Below are 12,001 nucleotides of genomic sequence, written 5' to 3'. Positions count from 1 at the left end.
AAGCTAAATCTGGGGATCCCTTGGTTACCTTCCAATTTGCGCAAAAAGGATCTAGATATAGCGCAAATAGAAGAGGAGATGATGGACTGCCTTGTCTAGTTCCTCTTTCTATTTTGACTGCTGCTGAGTACCCTCTATTGACCCTAATTCTAGCCGATGGGTTCTTATATAGAGTCTGCATTGCTTTAATAAACCCTTCCCCTATGCCGCTCCACCTTAGGGTAGACCATAGATATTTCCAGGAGACCCTATAGAATGCCTTCTCGGCGTCTAGAAAGTGTGCCGCCATAGGGTCTCCCAGAATACCTGCCGCGTCAAACATTGTGATCACCTGCCTGGTGTGTTGTGTGGTCCCTTTGCCCGGTATGAATCCATGTTGTGAACAGATTACTAAGCTCTCGATTATCCCTGCAAGTCTCTTGGCCAACATTTTCGAGTAGACTTTAACATCAGCGTTCATGAGGGTGATTGGTCTATAAGAGCCAGGCTGATTTGATGGTTTCCCTTTCTTAAGAATCACTACTATATCGGCTCCACCCCATGAGTCAGGAATTGCTTCTCCAAGTTGTGCTTGCCTCATCATATTAAACATATCTGCGCCTATTACTCCTTGAAATGTTTTATAGAATTCCACCGGTAGTTGATCAGGACCGGCGGCTTTACCTGATGGTAGGGTACTTAATGCCCATAAAATTCCTCCGCCTTGAAGGGCGCTTCTAACTCTTCCTTACTTTCCGCGGCGATAAGTGGCGGTGTGACACCCCTTAAGTACCCCTCAATCTCTGGGAGCTCTCCCACCCTGCCCGCCCGATATAGGGATGCATAAAACTGCCTAAAGACTTCCCTCACTTACTCGACCCCTACCACACTATGCCCTTGAACATCTGTGATCTCCGAAATATCTGTTGCTGCAAGCCTCTGCCTAGTTCGAACCGCCAACAGATGGCCAACCTTTTCGCTAAACTCATATACCCCTTCCTTCCTAATTAAATAATTCTCCGCTGCCTTCTTAGATATGTGCTCTGTGGCTGCTGCTTTAAGGGAAATTATTCTAAGTAAGTGTGTTTCTAATGGGAACCGCTGGCGGATGGCTACCACCAATTCCTCTTCAGCTTCCATCAGTTTTTTGTTTATTTCCTCTATCCTGGCTTTCTCCCTTTTCTGCGCTGAGAGTACGTAGCTCATAGTTTCACCCCGGACACCGGCCTTAAACGAATCCCAGACCACCCCTGGAGCAGCTGTTCCTCTATTAATATCCAGAAAACTCTTAATCCAACCTTCCATGTACTCCCTATATCCCTCGTCCTTGAGCAAAGCTCTCTCGAAGGTCGATTGTCTTTCCTTCCTCTGATCTTGACCTATTACAATACTTAAAACTAAAGGGCTATGATCAGATACCACGCGGGGATGTTTTTCCATCTGTGCCCCCTTCAACAAGGACCCAGAAATCAAAAAATAATCTAATCTGACCAACACTCTGTGGGGGGCAGAATAAAATGTGCTACCATCTCTACTTGGATAAATCTTGACCCAAGGATCAATCAAAGAATTGTGGATAACCAGATCAGATAGTGCTCTATACATTCTCCTTTTCCTACCTGGATAATAACCTCCCACCTGTGAAAATGTACTTTTAGGATCATGTAGATTAAAATCCCCACAGAAAACTATTGGCTCTACCCAATGTGCCAATTCCATATCTAGATACTGAAGAGTCTGAGGGTCATCCTCCGTTGATCCATAGACCGTAGCGAGGGTAAATTTCTCCCCTTTGAAGGTTAATTCTAGAATCACCCATCGACCCCCCTCGTCCTCCTTTTTCCTGATCACAACGACGTCCCCAGTCCTCCCCAATATAGCCACTCCCCTATTCCTAGAGCCTTGCTTAGAGTTTGCAAGAACAGCAAATCCCAGTTGTCCCAAAAGATAGCTTTTTGATACCTCAATATGCGTTTCTTGCAAGCATACTAAATCCAACCGCAACATTCTCAACAGTGCCGCCACCCTGAGTCTTTTATTTACATCGTTTAAACCACAGACATTTATGGTAGCAATCCTACAACTCATTTAGAAATTACAATCATTTCCCCATGGGCTAAGATCCCTTCCATACCTAAAAATAGCCAACCCCTCATATTATTTCTCAAGTTAAGACCGTCACTTGATTGCATGTATTGGGTTTTCGTGACCAAGTACTGTGTTTGCTGTTTTACTTGTGCGCTACTCTGTCCTCCTTTGTGCTGCACCAACCAGTGCATCCCAATTCTTTTCAACAATTTCTCCCCCCCTTGACCCCCTAACCCCCCTGTCCCTCCCTACCCCCCCTTCCTGACCCTACCCCCTCCCCCCCAACGGGCAAATAGGTCAACAAGACCTATGTGTGGTTGCTACAGTATGTGGAAGTCGCTAACCTCCCTCTCTGCCACCCCCCCAGAAACCTTGTAATCCCTGTGCTCCCCCATTAAACAAAATACCTATGCATTGGCATCCTATTTCCTATCCGTGGGTACTTCAGCCTAGCGCCTCCTTTTTAACCTCCCTTCTGTGACTTTACTTGCTCCAAGAACTTTTGAGCTTTAATTTCTGACCAAAACATTGCTACGTTCCCTCTTGTAACCACCTTTAGTCTTGCTGGAAATAGGAGATAAGCCTCAGAGCCCAATGACTGAAATGGCTTAATGAGCTGCCTCAACCTCCACCTCCTCTCTACGGTGACATGGCAGAAGTCCGGCCTGGCGAAAAAGGAGGTACCCTCGAATGATCGTCTGCTATCTGGCCTTGCCTTCTCCATAATCTCTTCTCTAAGGAGATAGTTCCCAACGTATATCAAGATTGCTCTGGGAAGGGGTGGTTTACCTGTCTGGCCCCCTCCTCCCCGTCCTTTCCTGATGGTAAAGGGAAACCTATGTGCCCACTGTATCTCCCTTTCCCACTGCCAGTCTGATTCCGGGAAAGCCCCTCGAAGCAAAGTTACAACAAATTGCAGAATGTTCTGCCCCTCTGTCCCTTCTTCCACACCCAAGAGGCGAATGTTATTCCGCCGCTGCCGGTTTTCAAAGTCCTCCATCTTCCAGAGCATATCGTCGGTCACCTTTTCCTGGTTGATTTTAAACTTTTGCCAAGCTCCCATATCGTCCTCCAATCTTCCTGTTCTCTCTTCAACCTCAGTGACCCTATTTGCCATACCCTCATACAATTTATTGACCTTCTTCAGAGTATTATGTAGTTTCTTCGTCGCATGTCTGGCCCTTCGGCTTTCGGCCCTGGCCTCCCCTTGGATCTGCTTCAGCGTGTTGGTTATCACATCCAAAGGGGCCTGAAGCTGTGATGAATTAAACTCCTCGTAAGTCTGCGAGGTGGCCGAGTAGTCCCATACAAGCTTTTTACCACCTCTGGTAGGAGACCCTGATTCCGAAGTCTGTTTTTTCCCTTTAGTCCATCTCTTTTTCTGTGTACTTTCTTTCCCTGACAAACTGGAATCCGATAGTGACAGTTTCACTTGTAACTGAGGCATCCGTATCCTCGTTCACGGAGTAGAAGCAGTCCCCCTCTGCTGAGCCTCCTTCTGCACCATCTGGCCCTTCCACATTATTTGGTAACAGAGTCCTCTTATTAACCAGGCTGACCTTGCTGCCCCATGAGCTCCCTGCCTTCAGTTCAGCCTCAACCTGCATTAGGGCCTCCAGCATGTCTGTGCTCCCTGCAGTACCGGACCCTATAGCCTCATTCACTCCCTTATCAGCAAATGCCAATGCCCCTCCAATATGGGTAGTCTTACCCGAATTCCTGCCAGTTTCAGGAGCCGCGGGAAACGCCGTTGTCCTGCTTGCACTTGGTGGGCTACCAGCGAGCTCTCCACCACCGCCACCATGCAATTCTGGGGCCGAGTCTGTGTGCAAGCGTTGCCTAGCAACGACCAAAGCCGCATCCGCGTCCAGAGTAGCGTCCTCTGCAGCGTCTTTGAAGACGCCTTCAGCACGGGGAAAACCTTCCTCCAGCCTCTGTCCGCTTTTTGGGGTAAACGCTTCCGTCAGAGTGGGCTGTCGAAGCACAACATCCTTGCCTCGTACCGGCACTCCTGTCTTTTGTTTCTCCGCATCCGAAGGCATTACTGCTGTGGGAGTCCCGTCCTCGGGTTGCTCCCCCCTTGTTGGCGCTTTGCTTCGGGCTTCTGTTTTTTTTCCCTTGATCGCTGAAGTCGGAACAACGATCTTCCGAGTCGCACCCGCTTTCAGGGTCGCTGGTGCGACCTCCTTCCTCACGGCATCAGGCGGTTGTTTACCTGTTACACAGTCCGGGAGAGACTTTCCCTTCTCTTTGTCCTTCTCCGACCGCTGTGGTCGCGGAGGCATCCTCCTGAGGTACTTCGCCTCCCAGATAGCTCCAAGAATTCCAAAGACCCTTGCCACCTTCAGATGCGGGACCCTGGGGCTAAGTCTTTTGGTGATGGCTTTTTTCAGAGCCTCATAGCAGCGAAGGCTTTCCTGAATCAAGAGCTCAAGTGCCATCGGTGGGGAGCACACATCCTTTCCAGGTAAGAGCCGTCGGGGGGGGGTGCAGAGGAGAGAGGTCTCGCAGCGACTGCTCACCACAGCCTGTCGGCAGCCATCTTGCCAGGCCAAAGGAGCCCATTTGCGGATATTGATGTAGAGATCTCCACCATGAGTTAGGACTTGCCACCCCTGTAAGTATCACTCAAGTGGTGGGAATGTGAGCTTTCAAGGTGTTCCATTGTGTGCTTAGCCTTCAAAGTTTGGGAATGCCTACAAACATATACATTTTTGGACATTCACAAATGTATCTTATTGCCCTTTTGTGCCTTAAAAGCATATATGTTTACCCCAGCACAGTGCTGATGTAAACCCCTTGACAGGTAGGGAAGGGGAATGAATCGCCCTTAGATTTGTGGGAATGAAGGGGAAGGGGTTTCTCCAATGGAAATATTTTATCTTTGGAGAAAGAAAAGTGTGTTTGCACAGGAGATGATCTTCCCCCTGTTTTAACTTCCCCTCCATGGAAAATTCCACTCAGCAAAAATTAGATCATGATAGCAGTGTCACATGAATTCACCCGAAGTCCAAATGAAAGAATTTTAATTTCTATCTTGCTAACAGAATCAACCTACTGCTTTAGTACAGCTTTAACTTATATGTGGGTATAATATTCATATGCACGCTGTAAGTAATGGTATTATCATTAAAGAAGCATTAGATAGAAACGAAAAATATTAAGATCAGCTTTATGATTAATTTTGACTATGTATTTCCTTTTGTTCCTGTTCATCTATTTTCACAGAATGCAAGCCCTGTCCTGCTGGAACCGAGCCAGTGATGGGTTTGGAATACAAATGGTGGAACGTACTGCCTTCCAATATGAAAACGTCTTGCTTTAATGTTGCAAACTCAAAGTGTGATGGAATGAATGGTAAGTCCAATATACATCTCTAACACACTAAGGAAATGTTAAACTCGTACATAAAACTGATGTAAAAAAACGGTATTGATCCTTTGGAGTGCCCTTGTAATTTCTTTGGTTGATTAAACATCAATAGTCAAACTCTGGTTTCCCTTTGATTTTCAAAGTTTCCTTTTGCTCAAAATATAAGCCTGCCTTGTATCTATCATCGGGCACAGTTCTGGGTTTCTGATCTGAGCTATCGTTTGTGCAGCAAGAGTGCAATGGGTTCTAGTTACCTGCTTGCATGCCACTGGTTGGCTGGCAAAGAGAGCTGTGAATATTGCCCAGTGCTCCCCTTAGAATATTAGGCGCCTGCGTTCCTGCAATTACTGCACTATAGTAGCAATACCCCTCCCTGTGTGGTGCCTGCAAGTCGTGCAGTTGTAGGTAGTGTGGTTTCATTTTAGACTCGAGCCTGGCTCACTTCTGCATTGTTTAATTTGTGCAGGTGGTTGCCGCTTTTGGGCCAGGTATTTATTTCAGGCACTGGAACTAAGCAACTTTGGTATCAGACAATTTTGGCTTTCGGCTGAACCACACTTTTTTATCCATATATTATCCACTGTCTTTCTGTTAAAGGGAGCAAAACAGAATAATGATATGGCCTTAAATTTGTTAACAAATCGTTAAAAAAGAATTCTCATTGTTTGATATCACAAATAATGTAGTGATTTATTGTATTCATTGTTTTTCTGCTAAATATAAAAATGTGTTCTCCTTTCTTAGGTTGGGAAGTGTCGGGAGATCATGTCCGGAGTGGCACTGGGGCTTCTGACAATGATTATCTCATTTTGAATTTGCAGATTGCAGGATTCAAGTAAGAACATATTTATTTCAAATACTTAAGTCGTCATAGTTATGATACAGAACCTTAATTGTTTATTTTTTGCACGGCAGTTTTTTAAAAATTATTTTCCACCAGGGAACATAAAAAATGGCATTTCCTTGACTACTCCCATTAAGAATTCAGACATAGTCAGTCTGTGCACTGTCCTGTTACAACTCTGCTTCCTTAGGCCGACATTGTCCACTTTGATTATTCCCCATTCCACATACTATTTGTCTCCGAACATCTGCAGCCAGCCCCCCGAGTATTCAAGTCTAAATCATTTCTTCTCTCAGTCCGACATTGGTAGCCAAAAGGCGGTTAAAAGAGCAATACAATGCTGCGCCGACGTCTAGACGTACAACCTGCCGGCTAGGGCTACAGAGCTCTCCCCCAGAGGCACTGAAAGGCCTTGTGATGGTAGAACTGGCATAACTGGGCACAGATTAGTAGGAACTGGCAAGGCCTTTGAAAGCAGTTGTTCTGGAGAACCGTAAAACACCTGTTACTGCTTTACATCTCCATGTTCTATTGCTGCACTGTGTGGTCCCAACTGTACCTTTTATGGTGATTTTCAGGTGCCTCCAACCAGGAAATGCAGATATGAGTAACACATACAAAATAAAAGACTGTTGAGACGTCAGAGAGATACATGACACATTTGAAAGAGCCATTTGTAACAATATTGTGATTTTGGACGAGTACTGAAATATGATTGTGCACATTTGGAAAATGTGTCCAGTCACTGTAAGGGTCCTTATGGAGAAAGAAATCTGCTCAAAATCCAATTTTGAGCAGTACAAAAGCACTCTAGTTTCCCTTTTTGCATTAGCACCTCAATTAGAAACCTTAGCTCTAGAAACCACATCATACTATTAACCCCATCCGCGCTAAGCGTTTTACCGCTGTGCGCTAAAGATTCGCAATTACCGCGTTACATGACGAGCTCAGCTCGTCATGAGCGTACAACAGGCGTACCTCAGGACGAGCTGAGCTCGTCATGAGCGGGGAAGGGGTAAATTACAAGCCACCTCTTCGCCCCATTATCCCTCCATATATTTGTTTGTAGCCAAATTACATGTTTTACTGCTAACTGATTTAACCTTAAGAGCTGCTGTAGCTCTAGTAGAACATTGTCGTAGAGTGTTCTTTTGCCATTTTGTTGGTCAATATTTACAGTGCCTGACCTGTGTCTACATTGTGCCTGTGTTTGCAAGTGGTGGGTACCGGAGCTCGTTTTTTGGGACCTTGACATATTTCTCACCATCAGACTGTTACCTTGAGGAAGAGACAGAAAGAAAGAAATGGAAAAAGAATGTGATAGGGAATGATACAAAAACAGTAACAAAGGGAAAAGGAGGGATGAAAAGGGGTCTGCAGGAATTATAGGGTGGGGGTTAAAATAGGCATGAGATAGAGTCAAGAATGAACAACTTTGTCATTCCCAATCCTGGCATTTGGCAGCACAGAACTGGGCTCCAAAAATCAATTTGGGTCCTTTCCTTTTTTTCCCTTATTGACAAATTAAACACTTTTACGGCATAATGACATACATGCCAAAACAAAAAGCTAATAGGAAGAGGCAGGCCTTGTATGTCACTTTGAGGGGCACCTGTCCTCTGGCACTCCAAATAGTCTAGACACTGTACTTGTAGAAGCTAAACATTGCACTGAAGATCAGATCAGTGGCGGTCAGTAGGGCGGTGGCAGAGCCCTGTTGCCGCTAATTACGCTACCGGCTGCTGACTTTTTTTCAATCTGTTATTTTTAAATTGGAGGCTATGTACATAGAGCATCGCTCAGCTCGGGCACCGAGTTTTAAACATTGCTTCTTAGCTTGGGGGCACTCTTACCTGGGGGCGCAGTGACCTGGGCTTGATCGTCACTCCTACTCGCCCTGGTCCGACGCGGTAACCAGTTCCGTTGCGCGGAGGGCGGGGTAGGGAGAGCCAGGCCCTTCCGGGGAGGGCGGTTAGCGGTCTAGTTGGGGAACAGGCAGCTATTTATTGGGAGTCCCCAGCAACCGCGCAGCGGACGAGCGCCAAAGGCGTGCCAAAGGCAAGCCCGTCTGCGCCCGTCCACGGCCGGACGGGGCCTGGGGCTAGAACCCCTGGCGTGGCAGAGTAGAATACCACTACTGTTTTCAGGAATTATATGATCTTCGCCCCCATACCAAAGACCGCTGCAAACACAGTATAGCAGGTGACAGCAAGGGGGGGGGGGGGCTGTAGTTACTGCCCGTTCACTTTTAGAGGGGGGAAGGAGGCGGAGGAGCACACTACTAAGTTGCATTGCTGTCTTCTGAATTGCCGGTCCCTTAAGAAACATAGACTAGAGGTCCACGACCAGCTAGTAGACGGCCAGTTTGATATAATGTTTCTCACCGAGACCTAGCTGGATGAGGAGTCGGCTCCTGACATTTAGAGGCTGTTCCTGAGGGCTATGTGGTTGGTTGAATAGATAGAAGGTCCGGTAGGCGGGGCGGGATAGCTATTATCTACAAACACCCCATTCAATGCACTTTGGAAGATATCAATATTGCCAACAGTGAGGTGGGGATCTTCACGATCAAGGTGGACCGGAGTTATATTGTAAAGGGGGTCCTGATTTATAGACCGCCTGGACACTCCAAGGATTTTTCAGCAAGCTTGCTGGACTATCTCATTCAACCGGCACTGCGATATGAGAAATTAATGGTGCTTGGGGACCTCAGTCTGCACTTTGAGGATATCGCCTGCACCGCGCTCACTGAATTTTGCCAAGAAATGGCCACACTGCAACTAAGGCTGAGATCTAACGCCCCTACCCATATAAAGGGACATTTGCTGGACCCCCTGTTTACGAATTGCGAAGACATTGTAGTCCAACCACCTCTTCCTGTCACTTGGACAGACCACTCCCTGGTCCCCTTTGCGGTAAGACAACCTAGATCTAAGCGACAAGAGACTGTTAAGAAGACCATAGTCTGTCGGAGGTGGGGGGGATTTTTGCAGGGACAATTCAGCAATGCCTTGGTACAGGAGGGTCCTCCTGGTGGTATAGATGCCGAAGAGGCATGTAGAAACTTGGAGATTCGTATTACGGAGGCTCTGGGCTGTACGGCCCCCTGGGCACGGAGGAAACCAGGCAGAGCTCAGAAATCAGCCCTGTGGTTTTCAGACGCCTTGAGAGTAGCGAAAGCTGGGTGCAAACGACTGAAAAGGCGCTGGAGGGCAGATTACTCAGAACAGGGGAGAGGAAAGTATAAAGAGGCACTAAGGAGTTACCATAGTCTCATTAGAGGGGCCAAAGCAGCTCACTATTTGGAGAGAATTGATTCTGCCAGTAACTCTACTCGGGAACTTTTTAAGGTCTACAAGAAGATATCCTCCTTAACTACTCTATCTGCACCGGCGGTGGGCTCAGAGGAGCTATGTAACCGGATAGCGGAGTTCTTCTCCGATAAAGTGGAGAAAATGTACTCCACCTTCCTGGACTCAGCCAGAATAGGCGAGGAAAGGACGGAGGAGATAGAGCATGCTGAGGAGGCAGAAGGGTTGAAGAATTTGATGATACCCCCCCGGAACAGCTAATTAAAATCTGCAGAAGCATTAAGTCGGGATCTCCCAGGGACCCGGCACCGCCTAAAAGGCTTAAAGGGAGTTTGGAGTGCCTGGAGCCTTATGTAAGACACCTGGTGTAAACATCTTTTAGGACCTCTGTGGTACCTAGCTGCTGGAAGGAAGCTGTGGCCCTTCCACTCCCAAAGAAACCGCATATTGGTCCAGATCAACTTGCCATTCTGCGACCCATTTCACTTTTGCCATACTTTGCTAAGGTGGTGGAAAAAGTGGTGAATGAACAACTGACGGTACATATTGGGGAATTTCACCTCCTCCATCCCACCCAGTCCGGCTTCCGCGCACGTTACTCTACAGAATCCGCCTTGCTTTTTGCCACCGAATCCATCAGGCAATTTGTGGACGCAGGTCAAACGGCGGCCTTGATCCTGCTGGACCTAAGTGCCGCCTTTGACACTGTGGCCCACCACACGCTGGTACAATGTCTGAGGAAGGGAGGGGCGTCGGGCAGTGCCCTGAGTTGGTTAAAATCCTTCGTGTCTGGGCGATGCTTCCAGGTGAGACAGGGTGATTACTACTCTAGAGTCATCAAGCTGAGTCAGGGGGTACCGCAGGGATCGACCCTGAGCCCGACCTTGTTCAAAGTCTACGTGGCTATCGTAGCGGAAATTGCCGATGGGTTTGGGATTAGGGTCGAATACTATGCTGATGACATGCAGTTGGTGGTTTCACTGACTCAGGCGCCAGAGACGGCTGCCTCCAACTTCACTGCATGCCTGTAAAATCTGGCTGCATGGATGGCAAAGAACTGCCTGAAGTTGAATGGCGACAAGACGGAGGTGCTTGTGGTTGGAAGGGCCCCGACGGTGTGGTCCTTGGCATGGTGGCCCCAGAATCTGGGGTCGACACCCACACCCTGTGCGCAGGCAAAGAATCTGGGAGTGTAGTTGGACACTAAGCTTTCCTTTGACTATCATACCAGGCGGGTGGCAGGCGCCTGTTATGGGGTCTTGAAGGCCATGCGGAAAACATTGGACCTACTGCCTGCGGTGGCTAGGAAGACTATGGTCTATGCCTTGGTGACGTCGCGCCTGGATTATGGCAACATTCTTTATCTGGGTGCGACGGCCAAATGCATGCTCCAACTTCAGGGAGTGCAGAACGCGGCGGCTTGCCTGATTCTTATGCGCCCGAGAAGGTCATCTGCGAGGGCAGCACGGGCCGCGTTACACTGGCTCCCAATAAAGGAAAGAGTCTTATTCAAGGCACTTTGTGTGTGTCACCGGATCCTGCAGGGGACGGCTCCCTCGTACCTGTCCGATCTTCTTACCCCTTATGTTACGACATGCCAGCTGAGGTCTGGTGGGGTGGGCCTGGTGTGTGTACCCACTGTCAAGAGAGCTAGGATGGGTGGACGGTCTTTTTGCCTACTGGCGTTAAACAATGGAATGCTCTCCCGGTGGGCCTCCGGATGTAGGTCCAGGAGAGCTGCTTTAGGAAAAACTTAAAAACGTATCTCTTCCCCCGAGATAAGTAGGGGGTCAGAGGAGGGTAGCAGAATCTTGGGCAACGTTACCGCAGCGCGGGGACACACTGGCTATAGTGTAACCATTGCGCTTTTTAAATGTGCTAATGAATAATAATAATAATAAATGAATTAGGCAATGAATCAACATCAAACAGGTATGTAACTATTGTGATAAATAAATGCGTTATGTGAACTTTGGCCCACGTATATTATGACGACAGACATTTCTCTGCCTGCACTGCAGCAATTAATTAAACTGTGCTCCGTTGCAAGTGGTGAAATGCCAGTGGGCACTGTGGCTAGGGCAGTGGGGGAATGGAGGGGGGCACAAAAATCAAGAAACAATCACCATGGGGCAAAGACCAGCATTCAGACTGTGTCAGTGTTTGTCCCACAGTGAAATGTCCGCAACTCAATAAATACTATGCAGTGCTCTACTGTAATACAGCATCAGGTCAAACCTAAGACTGCAACACAGCTACTCATCCTAAATCCCTTTCCATTCTCTGCATTTGTAAGTATTTTTAGATCTCATGACCATATCGCATAAGCGGTCTGGTTGTGAAAGACCTATTGTGAACTTACAGTAGGATTAGAGGATGCCACCTGCTTACCATTGGTTGGCTGTAT

The 12,001-nt window shown here is 47.6% G+C and overlaps 1 protein-coding gene across 1 annotated transcript in view; it reads left to right on the top strand.

Moving 5' to 3' along the window:
- Positions 1-12,001, top strand: part of ELAPOR2 (endosome-lysosome associated apoptosis and autophagy regulator family member 2) — a 550,871-nt gene that overhangs the window by 361,957 nt on the left and 176,913 nt on the right. Inside the window, exons 10-11 of the mRNA XM_078674189.1 lie at positions 5,296-5,424; positions 6,184-6,274. Coding sequence (XP_078530315.1) covers positions 5,296-5,424; positions 6,184-6,274 — 220 coding nt within the window. The remainder of the gene's footprint in view (positions 1-5,295; positions 5,425-6,183; positions 6,275-12,001) is intronic.

This window comes from Lissotriton helveticus, chromosome 1_1 (assembly GCF_964261635.1).
Source record: "Lissotriton helveticus chromosome 1_1, aLisHel1.1, whole genome shotgun sequence".
NCBI lineage: Eukaryota > Metazoa > Chordata > Amphibia > Caudata > Salamandridae > Lissotriton > Lissotriton helveticus.
Note: the sequence above shows the minus strand (reverse complement) of the source record. Positions and strands in the feature narration are given on the sequence as shown.